This window comes from Ptychodera flava, chromosome 20, assembly GCF_041260155.1.
Source record: "Ptychodera flava strain L36383 chromosome 20, AS_Pfla_20210202, whole genome shotgun sequence".
Classification (NCBI taxonomy): domain Eukaryota; kingdom Metazoa; phylum Hemichordata; class Enteropneusta; family Ptychoderidae; genus Ptychodera; species Ptychodera flava.
Window position 1 is genome coordinate 3,252,501 of NC_091947.1, and position 15,819 is coordinate 3,268,319.

A 15,819-nucleotide genomic window follows, 5' to 3' on the forward strand; every position below is an offset into this window, starting at 1 on the left:
ATGGTTTCATTTAATTTGTCTAAAACTGGGGTCGAATATATGCATTATCACCCATTCATTCAGTATCCTTCAACATATCAAACAATATATATCTCATATCAAACAAAATTCATGAAAAATTGCCGACTTTGTCCCTTTAAGGTAGTATGCACCTCAAATGTGAAAGACTTGCACTTTTACTAAAACTTTCAACAATAAAACTCTAAACCATTCTCTTAGGCCAAAAAAAAAAATAGTTGTTTGTTCTCATCCTAGGCATATTGCAAAAATGATGCGGTGACGCGTTTTTTTTTTTTTTTTTGCTGCTACTTTTTATTCAACCATCAACAACAACGCGCTTACAACATGAGAACATAGGAATGCATGCAGAGATAAATGCACAGCAAATTTTTAGCATATCAACAGTGCTGCTTTTTGACTATTAGTGCAGAATGCAGTTTTGATAGCTTTCAATGACATAGTGTACAGTTCTGAATGGAATGTTACAGCACTGTGTGATGTTCAATGTTCTGTCTAGTTCAGTTTTGTATATCATAAAATATTTGTGTTGCTTTGGTATGATCTGAACGTTTAATTTGTTCTTAGTTTGTTTGTTTTTTTTACTTTTTTTTTCATTCCCTCTGAGATGCAAAAAAAAAAGGTTGGCGCGGCGGGTCTACATTGACGCGCGCGGGGGATGAGAAACAAACTATTTATTTTTTTGGCCTTACTGAATCAAGAATAAAAATTAGGGGTCACTTTACAAAAATTGGTACTGGAGAAACAAATTACCAAACATTTAAAGATGTTTGGAATTTAAAATGGTCACCATCCCTGTGTTAACTCTATGGGGAAAAATAAAATTTTCGATTTCCAAAATCTAAAATTGTGAAATTATTTTTTACTCCATAGCTTCAAAATGGAACCCCCATAATAGGTTAATCAGAAAAGTAGTAGAAAAATTTGACTCTGTCCCAGAGGTGCATTCTACTATGAACACAAAAATTTCAAATTTGATCATAGAATACAGCTGCAAAAATTGGATCAAAGAATCAGAAATAGTTTCTCCCTACAGTAAGATGATAAGCAGTTGAATTCTCTTTTTCCCGTATACTGATCCACCTTTGTCAAAGAAACCAATCTGGCTACAGTAAACAAAATACTGTAGCCAAAGGGCTACACCTTGACCATGAATCAAGGTCATTCAAACTACAACATCTGAGGTATCCTCTTTCCTAGCCATTCCCAAGACAACTGAGTTTCTAACTTTCTCAATAAATCTGTGATATTTACAAAGTACTTACACAATTTATGCCAAGCATACACCGTTGTGATGTCGTGTAAATGCACCATTTCATAGAAGGACTTGCCCTCAAACTGAGTAGGTTCAAAGCCTGTCACATCACATACCCTGTAGAGAAGAACACAAAAGAGCTACGTGAATATATTTCAGTTACACTGTACATGTGTAAAATGCTGTGTACGTGTGATTTAAGAGTAAACTAGTACTGAAATATATATATATATATATATATATATATATATATATATATATATATATATATATATATATATATATATATATATATATATATATATATATATATATATATATATATATATATATATATATACTCTTTCATTGTTGTTTTTGCAAAACCTTTATTGTACTTTATGATCAAGATCCCAACTGGGATACGATTTCAATAAAGGCTTACTTTACTTTTACTTTACACAAAATCTGCACTAATTTACTTACAACTATCATTGCCCACATTGTCACATTAAGACAGGGATGACCTTGAACCACATTCAATTCAGATTTCTACATCATATCAGTTGCCTTTTTCCATTAGTTTACAAAGACTGATCATTTTCATAGGATTTGAATTTACGAGATGAGTGTTCTGTTTACTGACCCCTAATTCCCCTGTTGCTCAGATGGGAATGCCATGGATACGCTGCTTTAAAATATTCTGGATAATAGACTGATAGATGGCATCTATTGAATTGTATGAAGGCGTTTGGAGTCATGGTAGGAGAGTTTGATTGGATTACATGCAGTGTGTTGTGATCTGACATGAAACTGACTCAGCTGAAGCTGTTTGGACTTACTGCCAATGTTTTTCAAATGGATTGGCCATAATTGTTTGATAAAACACGCCTAGTCTAAATACCGGTAAGAAAAGTTGGTATGAGCCAACCTGATGATTGTAGTCCTTTGACTTAAAGTATTTACCAAATAGCAGAAAAAATTTGATGCTGTAACGAAAGCTGACGTTTGGCTATTACCGGTATGCCATGAAAAAATGTGACGCTTTGAAAGTTTTCATTGGAATACAGACCTGTCCTCCACACTTTTCACTCTGAGATCCATGTCATGCTTGCTGCTGAACACGTTCTTCTTCACGTCAATGTTTGCATCTGATGCCATGGTGATGAAAGGACGGCAAACGGCAAAGAGAACTTGGCATGATGTCCTACTGCTGGGTTTGACAACCTCTGGGAATGACCTCATGGTACCGTTGCACTGCATTTTCTGTGTGCCAAGCACATGGAAATAGGCATCTCTCGTAAGATATGGACTGACCACAAAGTGGGAGAACTTTGAACAGAGTTACCAACAAACCCTCCCTTGAGCTTTCTGACTTCTTTGTGTGATTTGATAAATTTCAGGTTGACTATCAAATCTCTATAAAACACAAATTTTCTTGAGCCATGAGATCTTTCTGAGCATTATCCTGCCACACTATCAAGAGGGCGCACTAACCATCAATCCACATAGAGGGCAAATAACTTCATTTCAGGTGTATCAATGTGTGGCTCATACTCACCACATAGCCTGTGCTGGTTCCATTGAAACACTTCAATCTTACAAGGAAGCATACTTTTTTATAGTCAGGGCATTCTGAGTTTGTGACATCGTACACTGATTGCTGTGAATCCTACAAATAAATAGGAGGAAATTGTTACTTGTATAACTGCTCTTCAAAAACTGACCATGTTTTCTATGAGTTTTCTAATGACAAATATATTCCCCTCAAACTATGGCAATCCTCCTCAATGGAGAAACTGTTCACTTTTTTCTTTTTTTGGTTTACTTGCAGTATCTTTTTTTGCAGCCTGGATTTTCAGTTTTGTTTCAGGTACACTGAATCCAAATGGTTGAGCAGTAGGTTACATAATTTTAATGAGGGATGGAAAATGAGAGAGAGAGAGAGAGAGAGAGAGAGAGAGAGAGATTCCTGTAGGAAAAATATATTCCTAAGTGGCTGAAAGCAATTTAATCAAAGATTGAAAAGAATTAGTATCAGAAGATCAAAATTTAACGTTTTCTTGTATCATCAATATCAATTTCTTCCAATTATTGAGACCTTAAGGAGGATCCATTTTTTACTATAGTATCCGTGTTCTGTAAACCCTGCATGGATGTCTATTATCCCAGATTCGACAATATTTCTTTTTCAGGGAGATGGGGCGGGGTTGTAAGGACATATTAAATAATGCCCCCCCCTCCAAAATATTGTCTGGGCCCTCACGGGATGGCACAACTTATGGGATGTCCTTAACAATGATGTAAACAAATTTGTCACGGGAACCGCAAGGAAGTCTTGCCTTCTAGTAACGCTAAAACTATCAAAAATTACCGGTCTTCTTGGGTCTGCCAAGGTATGTTCCAGGACAACCTTGAGCTCATGATGATCATCAGGATGGACGATACCGTAGATACATCGATGAACCAAATCAACTTGGTTGAAGCCGAGATGCGTTGCAATGTTTTCAGACGTGTACAAAATCGTTCCGTCGGATGTAAGGACGAAAAGGAATCCATCCAAGGCCTGAAATGTAAATTCACAGCGAATAAATAAATGAGTTTCTTTAAGCTAGAATAGAGAAACGTTCTCGTTCATGGTGAACGGAACTGTTGTAGTGTTGAACCCACTAAGGCACTATTCCCAGGGCCAGGCCTGGGCCTGGATGCCGGTGGAGCTGAACGAATAGCGCCCTCTAAAAATGAAATCTGCCTGTTCTACTTCCGGGTCAGACGTCATCGTTTTCGAGACGAAGTACTGTCGCTGAAAACGCGACCGGACTTGTGTTTACTCAATTATTCTTGACTCATGTGTTCTTGAGACCATGGTGTATGCTTTTATGATACACACTCTCCAACCGGGGACGTGTAGGATATTGTACTCCGTGACGTTTGGTAAGGAAGATCTCACCTTGGAACAGGCAGGCGAACCTCAGTCCGCCATTAGTGGGAGTGAACTCCGTGCTGTACGCAAGGAACAACTCGACATCGTCGCAAGACAAGTGCAGTCCGAATTCTCTTTCCGGAGAGCCGTCTCAAGCCGAACGTACGAGCAAGAAATGCAGATTCTGAGTTCAGATGAATCGTCGTTGCCCTTCGAGAAGGGCGTGTTTCGCCTGCGGGCCGGCGACCCGTTCACTACAGAGAGAGTTGTTGTGTGGGCGGGTACCGCCAACTGTGCGTTCAACCTGGTTTGCGACAAAAACGAAAACCGTATCCAGGCAGAGACTGTGCTCTCCACGATCATCCGCCATCTGCAAGAGTACCTGAAAGTGATCGCGCAACCAACGGCCGCATTGACAAAACCAGACAGAATCACTGCAATTTTGCACCAGTTTTTGCCACACGGACAAATACTTTTCATGAACCATAGAGTCGTGAGGCAGTTTGAGAAAGAAATGGAAACATTTTTGACCGGCAGATAGCAATAACTGTGGCATGATCATGGACGATGTCTTGATCTGGCGTTGTATTTCAAATTCAAATGGCGACTCGGACTAGAAGAGGGCAGTGGATAAAATTTGCCTTTGTTCGGCAAGATGTTTTGAGGATTCAACCAGATGATTTGAGATATTGCACCAGTAGGCCTATATCCAGAGTTTTAAAACTTTTGGAATACGTCACGGTGCTTAATGAACTAACTAGCATTTATAACAATTTATTCTTTGCGTTAGTTCAGGACAAATAACAAACGTGTGTTTCCGGTAACTTAACCATTTTACGCACTTAAAAAAAATCACACATGATTTTGCCTAACTTTGCTGGTTTTTGATGGGTCGCACCCAATAAAAACTGAAAAAAGTTTCCGTTCGATCTACCCTTATTCCTGAAGACATATATGTTAACGGAAACACACTATTGTTTTAGGGGATTTTTGCCCAATTTGCAGACGTGATCACTTCGCTCAGTAATCTGAGAAATTAATAGACCTGTTTCAAGATCGCGTTATCTTAAAGGCCTATCACAGAGTTTCACCTTTTCAAAGTGAAATAAAAAGAGGATGTTGAAACTTTACGCGTTTTCCTGCACTTGTAAATGATAACCTTACGGAGTTTGTTCTGAGGAAGCTCAACTGAGTGAGAGAGAAACTGATACGTTATCTTCTATTAGCATTTAAAAAGGCATATCCCTTATTTTTTCCCCATCATGATGATTGAATTCGAAAGTTACTCCACATCAAAACTTCACCAGATACATACCTTAAGTAATTCGTATGATAAAAGACGACGCGGACATAGTCAAAATAAGTTCATAAGCCGTACGCACTTTATCACGGGAATACATTGTTCATTTCGAAGCATGATTTTAAACGTCAAGTATAGGTACTCAATGATTGAATGTAATCCTTGACTTCTGGTCTTTCCATAAAGTTTGTTTTGCGCCCGTTAACTCCGTATTAAGGTAGGAGACTACCCATGGATAGCGCAGTATCAGCAGATTCCATTAGTTTGCTTGTAGAAATGCAAGAAAACATCGTTGCATTATTGTCATTTTCTTGAAACTTCCACCAAAGACTTGGAATAAGAAGTTGTTTAAATATTCTAAACAGAAAGTGGTGTCACCGTGATACATTTCACGATAAATGCGAGATTATTCCTTTCTAGACAAAATAACCTGCATAAATGCTCATTCAGCATGCAGCTTTCTCGGTGCTTTTGATAAATATAATTGTGTAACTTCATCAAACGGTCAGCGGCACTCATATTTCGTCATGTAATCAAAACAGTCATTTGTGCGGAACTTTGTTGGAACTCTACACTTCAGGAAATAGCAAAGCTTTGGTCTGAATCAGTTCTCTAGATGTTTAATGGCAGACATTTAGGCCTATCTTAATAAAGCAGTGAAAACTGCATAAATTCTATAGAATGTATCTCAAAAAGCAACGTGGAACACTACTCTTTCTCAAAATTTTTCTTGTCTACTCGCTGTACCCTACACGGCATATACAAAAATCAGAAAATGACTAAATTCGCTAACAACTTTTGATCGTTTTTTTGTTTTGTTTTGCTGAAATCATAAAAATGACGAAAAAGTAAGCCTGTCTGCAGTTGAAAAAGCACGGGATGGGGGTACTTCTGGACCCTCGTACTCAAATTTCAGAACGGTGACCCCCTTTTCTGTTTATTTTTGTCGTTGAGACAAGTCAAAGCACATGATATGCGAAAAAACGAGAAAAATAATATTCCTGGACAAGTTTCAGGCATACTCTTTGCTGAAGTCATCGCAAAGGTCCGTCTGTTGTTGAAAAAAGCGTGGGTAGAGGTACTGTAGGACCGCCGAACTCAAAAAGAACGACCGGAACCCCCTTTTTGTTTATATTTGTGGATATAATTGATGAGAGCACAACATGTGTAAAAATCAGATAAATGACAATAATTTTAATTTTGAGTAGACCCCCACCTTAAAGATCTCCGACTCTCTTGTCAAACTGGCGCTATCTTTTCCCAAAAATTCCCCAAACCTTCATTCTATCGAAGACATTATTTTAGAGTGGCGTATTAGCGTTGCAGACTTCCTTCTATTGTCAGGGCTGTGAATATGTGATATGTATTTCTACATGTCTGTTTGTATGTTTGTATGTTTCGAGTCGCCATTCAAATTAAACACTTCAAAGGTAAATACAGATAGCTGAATTTACTGGCTTGGCGTGACTGTGATGGGCATTGGAATCGTTTTATGGACTGCCAGCCATAGCACCATGCCGTATAAGCCTGAAAGCAAAAAGGTGCACATTGCTAAATAAAGTTATGCACTCTTTGAACTTTGGTCTCAAGACTGATGACCATATTACATTCCAAATTATCTTGAATGGGATCCTAAAATACAACAAAATTTTTATACAAGTCCTGAATGTCAGTGAACAAAATGAATTTTCTTGCTCTATTTTCGATCGTTAATACTGAAGAAATCGCTCATGTATTCGCTACAACCCCTTTGTTGGCATTTGGAATGGCAATTAACTACATAATAAATGTGGTAATTTGAAGCTGATATACAAGTCTATACTCAGTCCCTACGAGTGCACAACTCTCAGGCTTGGTCTTTCGCAACCCTAGACGGAGCAACTACAGGTGTGTCAGGAACACATGCGCAGATCTATTCTCATATTTGCAATACCACAATCAGTGTGACATTTCTTATCACTTTCATCGGCCGGGACCATTAATCCATGATTGAAAAGGTTCGTACTTTCAACTCCGTCCTTCAGTTGATAGAATAAAAGCCATCTACTGCGCAAACAACATTTGGCTGGCAAGTGACATCAATATAGATCATCATAGCGTGTATCAAGACATAGCTATTGTGCAAAGACGTTTACCTGCAACAGTAGCTGGCCTTCCAGAGTGCTGTTCATTTCTTTGCAGAAATCAACATCTTGTCTTGCCCCATTGGCGCGTTTGTCATCAGCAGGCGAGGTCCCGCGGGGTGTGCAGGGGCCATTCTCTTGAGGGTCCTCTTTCTTTTCCGAAGCCTGTTTTGTCGACAGAGGCGAAGACAATCGGGCAGCTGTAATGAATTGAAGGAATGCTACTTATCAAAAAATAAGGGTGTTTTGTGATGTGTACGTTTTGAAATCTTAAGTTGAGAAAAAGAAAAAAGGCCACAACGGCATTCGTAACCCTGAAGTACCAAATATGTATATGTCGAAATATTGCCCCGTTTCCTCATAGCTAATTGGAAGTTTTGTAGTTTTGGAGTAAAAATGATCATTTGTTTATTTATTTATTCATTTATTCATAAACCAACAGGTTGCCCCAATTACAGGTTCATTTCATACAGAAAATACAAAAGATAAAAATGACAAAGAAATCATAAATCGATTTTGTAAACTGGCATTACTTGATATTGTAAATTTAGCCAGAGGTATGTTTGAGGTAGATGACTAATAACAGTAATCCGTTTTTTCCCTGGACACAAGTCCTATCATCCTCTTAAATTTTTCAATTTTTTTCCGATTTTTGTCGTCGAAATCGTTGCGGATTTATAAAAGAAACCAGACACAGAAAATGGGTGTAAATATTGTCAAACAGCCAACACTGTTTAGGCTGCAACAACTATTGCATATTTTCGGTAAATGGCTATAGAAAATGAAGATGCATCCACATTGGATTCAATGTTGTTGCCACTTAAGTGGACTGCAATCCGTTTGAGATATACTAGCGACACCTAGGTCTGTACCCCTTCGTCTCCCAATCACTGCCAGCAGTGAAATCAAACCTGCGTTTCTTCCAACACGATAAGTTTTAGTTTGACGAGGTATATTCGTCTTGCCAAAACATTTCCGCTATATTTATGTTCGCATTGTTTACCGAAGCAACCATCGAAAAGCAGATTGTGTTGAGACCTCACAAGACAGTCTTCAGTATCACCGGCCACTAAGTTGTATTGCCTTTTTGGCGTATTGCAGTAAAACAAAGCAGTCAAGCTGATCATAATATTTTAATTGGAGTCATATGTCAATTTTACGGGCATATTTTGCTGTAACAAAATTATCCACATTAACAATGGCGACGGGTTAAATTCAAATTTGGTCGGGTGAAAATGTGAGTACACATAACCACTCGTCGCGCACTACGGGCGTAGATGTGCGATACTAGTTGTCGCGTCAATTACTTAACAGACAGCAGATGAACGTGACATTAGTCTACATAACTACATTTCACGAAAACACAGCGCATGGCCAAGTTCAATCTCAAAGAATTGTAGACACATCTTGAGAACTACCAGGTGACGGTGATCTTTGTGTGTTGAAGCGGTCGATCCGTGGTTAGTATTAGCGACACGTGCGTGGAGTGTCTCACCGTTCTCCGGTCTTTGATATTTCTCTTCCGCCAAAGATGAGCCAGGAAATGGCGTTTAAGTTTTTCCGAGTAAAATAAATATGTGCGAAAACTACAGTCGTTGGGATTGCAAGGAGAGTAAAATGCGTGGTTTGTCTTTCAATAATGTGCCTGAAACGTCGCACCATAATCCTACTATCAGGCAATAAAATGCAATGCATAGAAAAATATGCTCATATAAAACGAAAGTTTGAAAGAACTAGGATATGGACCTTAGGCTCTGTATGTGCAACTATCAACAAACGTCCCAGATTACCGTTATGTGGCGGTGCATGTCTAAAACTCTCGGCTTCTTTGTAATAACATTTCTGTATCGTACATGGTACTCAAAATTTATCTTAAACGTATGCGTCCTCGATTTCATATCAAAATTTACCGCAAGTTTTTGATAACTTGATGAGAGTTGATGCACTTTATAATTTGACCTGATATGTTTTTCTACCTTCATTGGAAACAAGAAACTATGACAACTTAATTCCGTTACTAAACACGACACAAGACTTGATAAACTGACACTATATCTCCTGTGTTCGTGTTCATCGTACATCCACCTTTCTTTATCGACCCTGACGGGATTACAAATATTTCTCTTCAACATGCCCAGTTTTCTTAGCTATTTGTCGTTATTCCTCCCAAAGAATACCATTAATTTTCGTCCAGTGTGTATCTTCAATGTACAATGTTAATTTTGAGCATAGAAGCTATAGCAAGACAACAAGACAGAATGTTTCCTGACTAGAGGTAATATTCTTCAACGGTGAGCATCTACCAGTATGTACAATTGACCAGTTTAGTGGCGGGAGTTGGGTTGTGCGACATCCTTAACATTAGGAAGTTGACAGAAAACAGTGCCCGATGGAATAGAATGCAAAGACCAAAATTGAGGTATGTTCTAAACGTATGTCTGTAAATTTCTCGAGATCCGTTCAAATGTCTGCCCGAAAGTACTTTAAGGTATAGAACGCACCTCGGGGACAGATATTCGGACTATCAAACTTTTACAATTCTTTTCTGATCTACCACTTGTTGGGGTTCATTTTAAAGCTGTTGGTGTAAGAAAAAAATTCACCGTCTTATTTTTTCGGAAATCTAAATTTTCATTTTTTTTCCATAGGATGAACACAGGTATGGTGGCCAGTTTGAATTTGAGATATCAGTAATACATTTCGGGTCATTTGTTTCTCTAGTACCAAAATTTGGACGGTGACACCCTCCCCCTAACTTTTATTTTTCACGTTGAAAGACAATGGTTGAAATATTACTTGAGAAAGTCTTTCACTTTCGAGGCACATACTACCTTTAACGCCACATCTAAGCAAATTTTACTCAGCAACCATCAACCAAGCGATCTTTATTCGGTGACCATTCATTTGTCATGTCACCATTCGCTGGTATCCACAGAAGACTCTATATTCGCGAGACTCCCTCCCTAGTCAAGCACAAAACACGTCAATGCTCGTCTAAAATGTTTGAAAAATTAGCCACTTTTTATTGGCGTCTAAAAAGGTTGTTAAAAAGCCAATAAAAGTGTGCGGTGGCTTCTAGAACCCAAACACTGAATATGACCGACACGGTAACAACGGTGTTAAAACCAACTTTACCAATGAACAGAGTCGTCAATGGAAACAATTTAAAACAGCGTCAAAACCACAATGGAATAATAAATGGTTTAGCTTTATTTGTCATCAACTAATTTCGAACTCTATAGATAGAAAGGAAATAATCCACTCATTCATGATATCGGAAATTTAAAATTGGTTTGCAAATTTAAGAGTTGAATTTCACCAATCTTTGTAAACTTGCCTCCAGGTAATGAACTCATACATGGCGTATTATACTTCTCTTCGGCCATAGGTGCTTGACCAGGCATTATTCCGAACAACCAGGCTGTCAAAGCCGACAGATTTGCGAGCAAATGCTGATGAGAAAGGAAAGTCATCAGGTAAACAGAGGAACTGACACAACGCGTTGGGTTTTTTTCGCCGCTGAAGTACTCTATTAAGCTAATGGATGTTTCACTTCACTTTGGACAAGATGGCAACATTTTTCATGAAAACCACGGGGTATTGACAGTTACCCGGCTACAGAGTGGAAAAGTGTTTTCAAAAAGTTGGTTTCATTGAAAAATGGGGTACCACTGCTTGGTATATGAAGTGGACACACAACAGCATTTTGTGACAGCTTCGCACAATTGACGCTGGTCGATGACGGAGCAATGGTGAGTGTGAATGCCAGCTTGGGTCCATGGGATCGATGACATGTCTCATATGTAGTATTCCGCCTTCAGGGCAGATCGTCCTTGTAGCGAGAAAAGAACTGAGGATAGTTGATCTGAGAAATTTGGGTGACAGTTTTGAGATCTTAGCTTCAACGCACTGTGCATTTCAGTGAAACACGATAAATTTCTCGTGATTTATTAAACTTGGCTATTCGCATGAATGATCAACTGGCGCGTGTTTGATGTCACTTTCACGCAGCCTTCTTGTTTTCGCATTATGTCGATCAAACATTGGTAGACGTATAACTTTAATTGTATGACATGTTGCGGATCAAAAACAACGTGAAATTGACAGTGTTTGAAAACAATCGTTGCTTTTCAACACTTCGTACAACCATGGAGGAAGAAGCCAGACTCAGTACCTCCACGGTGCAACGATTTCACAGGCTCGGATAATGAATAAACACTCAGTGCTTTTCAGGTTTGTATGTTGGTTTAAACGCTTCTCATATTCAAGTCGCAGCTGTTGGCCTTCGGGTTCAAATGTCGCCGTTAGAAGCAATTGGCGCCTTGTACTAATAGCTTGCATGAACTGCTCACAGTTGCTCTCGAGTCTAACGGCGGCATTCACGCCGTATATTTGAAAGTATTTCACGAAAAGGTCGCTATCCGAGAAATACATTGTAAAATTCACATCATAAATGCCCACCGACCATAGCAAGTCACACTCGTCTTTAGAGCGACCCCGCCAAGTTGACCGGCTTACCTTTTATTTCAAAATACCAGATTCGCTCTTCGGTTGCCATGGCTGCTCCGAAAACGAAGCTATCTAACCTCGCCCAGATTAAAGCCCAAATATTGACCAAGGTAATGTGTACATCGCATTTGTTCCAGTTCACGGGAAGCACAAGACGACTGAAGATTATAATTTCCAAAGCACGATTTGAGTGAAACATTTTCTCTTTCTAAAAGTTACCAAGAATATTTTTTACACGTGTGACGATAATCTGTCCATACCGAAATCAATAAATGTGGTAAAATGGCGTCTTTCAATCTATTGATTCGAATTTTGATTCATATTGTGAAATTCTCACCAAAACAATTCTCGTTGTATTTCTTGGCATTATAACATGGTCATATTTCTTGTAATTCAATGTCTGTTGTAAACTGTAGGATTTTCAAAATATGGTGAAGGTCCATTGAACACAGTAGAATAGTATTCATATTTGCTATAACTATCTCAGTCGTTGCCATATACATGCATTTATGACTATATGACATTTAGATCAGTTCAAAAGATGAAATCATCTCTATCAGATCTATAATCTTATCATGTTGAACGATATCTTTAACAACCTTTGAATATTAGAAACTGTTTTTGTCCCATTTGAAATCGTTTAGAAAGCGGAACGGGCCTGATCATTTTATGCAATAATTTGACGGAAATGGGGTATTTTAAAAATTAATGATCCTTAAATTCTAAATCGTATAAACATAGACGCGCACTCGCCCATTGTCGATGTAAAATCTTTTATCTGTCTGTAATTTCACTCCCTATAATCCGAAGCTGGCAAACTCTCAAAAATTGGAACACTATCGAGCACTTAGTTTCGACGTAAATGCATGCACCTGCAATATCGCCCACTGATCCAATGAAGAAAGCAGACATCGAAAATAAAATTATTGTTCTGTTGCCATATAATTGAAGAACACAAAGTTCTTGGAGTTACAACCATTATGTTTGAAAGTATACAAAAGGTTTTGGCTGATACATCAGCTTTTAAAATAAACAACGATTTGTCTTGTTCCCTTTGTAAACATCACCCGTGCAGCGAAGGTCTTGGTCGCGCTTGAACGAAGAAATTTGACAGCCGAACCACCCCTGGCTAGGCCTGTACTGCTTTCCAGCAACGATTTATGGTTTTAGTAATCGATGAAATTGACATTGACTCGCAAGACGGACACGCTGTGCTTTATCGCATATCTTTACGGTCAAAGTTCACCAGCGTACCCCTGTCAAGATATGTATCTAAAACTGAAGGCGCAAATATTAGATGTGTACATATTTTGATACGGATCAATGTTCCACAAACATAAATTAAAGAAAGTTTACATAAGAAAATATACCATTTCAAATGCAAAACTGCGGTCGAGGTGTCCCATCCAAGCCTGGTACGAGTTTCTTTAACACTCACTCAATAAATATAAAAAGGGCCCGCCCATGTGAACTAGTTTCTTTCCATTGTTAGTTCACAAGCCCTCTCTCTCTCTTCTTGGCGAACACAAAAGCCAAAAAAACAGCGATAAAAATCTTTTATTTCTTAAGAAACATTGTTGAGGGGTTCCTTATCACTTCATTGTTTTCACTGGTCGACCCGGCAAGATTAAATGATGTCAATGAAATGATATAATTTAGCTACCTGTATATTCAAGGTGCCTCGTTGTATACCAGTTTAATACTGAGTGTGTAAAAGGACCATTTTTGTTATTTGTACTATGTGTAAGCGTATCCATGATCACATTCGGGTATGTGCATGATGGACAGTATTTTGCTTTTTATGTACGAATTATAATGTGAATGTATGTATGTATGTATGTATGTATGTATGTATGTATGTATGTCATGCAGATTGAATCTTTTCCCTCTCGCTCCAGGGTTTATGATACATGTCTCTCTCTCTCTCTCTCTCTCTCTCTCTCTCCTCTCTCTCTCTCTCTCTCTCTCTCTCTCTCTCTCTCTCTCTCTCTCTCTCTCTCTCTCTCTCTCGTATATATATAAGCATGTGGAAAGTAAAATAAATGGGTATATAACATTATTAATAGTATACTATTTTGAGTTTAACTAGTATTTCTCATTCTCCGTCCTCTGTGTGGTTATTAGTCACGTACGGTCCTTGGTCAACAAGCTTTTGATACCAATCAATGCAATCAATGCATAATTAAATAACTAAATTTGAAATTAAATTTGAATGAAATTTGTTTTGACAACATACTTTTAACAGTTTTACGTTTAGCATTCCCATTGAATTTCAAAATGATACATTAATTATTCACAAGATTAAACTCGGCGGTGAGGTACATGTACAGTACATCACAGTTGTGTCGAAGAACAAACAGTATAGGCCCCTATGTGTGATTCATTCGACGGGCACGTCTTGTCCATCGTTCAGGTACTGATCGCAGTGACGAGAAGAGAAACCAATGAAATTAGGAAAGCTGCACTCCCCTTGTGAAAATACGAAATTAAAACAGTTTCTGGTTAGGTCTGGAAACACACATTTTTCTTCTGGGTCTCGGCGTGTTAAAAGTTCAGACGGGCTTCATATTTGGTGAAATCATCGTTTACAAGGTTTTTTTGCATTCCAAGATCATCTTGGTAATACATCATCAGCTCGAAAATGTGGCTATTAATCTATATTCAGTTTCATGTCTGTTGCAGCCAGGTATAATGGGCATCACTATTTGCCATCGAAAGCAGGTAGAAACTTCCTACTTGAGGTGTGCCGCATCTCTATCGCAGCAAGGGTCCATATTGAACTCAGGATGAAGATGTAGCCGCCGTATCACTGACCTTTGAACTCTTTTGCGTCAGAAACTTTGACGTCACTTTTTGTGGAGTGAAAAATAAGCCTATTGCCTATCCCCTTCCTAGCGGGGAGATCAGTATGAACCGTTGGTATGGGAATGTTCAAAAACATCTTGATGGTCAAAAAGATTACCACCACTTCGAATTCTCCGCCTTTGTTTCAACCTCGAGTAATTCATAACCTTTTCCGGCGAGGGCTTGCTCGACATCTATGATTCAATAGCGTGTGTTTGGTTTTACCCTTCAGAAAGGAGAACGGTCAAACACAGCCACAATACGCAGCTTCCGCGCTAACTTAGCGACCGAATGAAAACATTGGATTGCGTGAAACTATCATTATATCGAAGAAGGAGATATTTGACAGATATTTAGTATTCCTGTAAATTCTAGAAACTCATTAGCGTGTGCACATTAAATGAAGCAGGTAATATAAAGAGTATTTGATGCTACTTCATCAAATAATGGCACATCAAAGATTATTCTATGCACTATTAGCTACCAAACCAAAATGACTACCTTCGGATTTTCATGAACATTTTCCATTGAAGTAGAATTCGCCTTGGAGACTGATTTTCAGACTCTAAAATCTCAGTATACAATACTTCGTTTTTCTGCTGTTTGTGTGTACTCATATGCCAACCTGAGGAATACTTCCACCACCTTGCTTTTTTTGTAAAAATCAAAAATGGAAATTTCCGAGCAGATCCACAGCAGTGTATGGCGACTAGTGTCAAATTCAAATAATGAATTGTAGGTGATTTGTTTCTCTAATACCAGCAATGGCATGATGACCCCTGATTTTTAATGCTAATCATGAAATTGCGAAATATTTATTTTTTCCTTGAAGAAAGTTTGAGGAAACTCAACACTTTAAGTTTCGGGG

The 15,819-nt window shown here is 38.4% G+C and overlaps 2 protein-coding genes across 2 annotated transcripts in view; one reads left to right on the top strand and one right to left on the bottom strand.

The window, feature by feature from the left end:
* LOC139119772 (uncharacterized) overlaps positions 1-15,819 on the bottom strand; it is a 35,505-nt gene that overhangs the window by 4,880 nt on the left and 14,806 nt on the right. Inside the window, exons 3-7 of the mRNA XM_070683656.1 lie at positions 7,611-7,798; positions 3,627-3,818; positions 2,814-2,924; positions 2,325-2,518; positions 1,284-1,390 (exon numbers count right to left, since the gene is read on the bottom strand). Coding sequence (XP_070539757.1) covers positions 1,284-1,390; positions 2,325-2,518; positions 2,814-2,924; positions 3,627-3,818; positions 7,611-7,798 — 792 coding nt within the window. The remainder of the gene's footprint in view (positions 1-1,283; positions 1,391-2,324; positions 2,519-2,813; positions 2,925-3,626; positions 3,819-7,610; positions 7,799-15,819) is intronic.
* On the top strand, positions 4,006-4,862 carry LOC139119774 (AP-5 complex subunit sigma-1-like). The gene has a single exon (XM_070683661.1). The coding sequence runs from the start codon at positions 4,117-4,119 to the stop codon at positions 4,714-4,716; it is 600 nt and encodes a 199-aa protein (XP_070539762.1). The 5' UTR covers positions 4,006-4,116; the 3' UTR covers positions 4,717-4,862.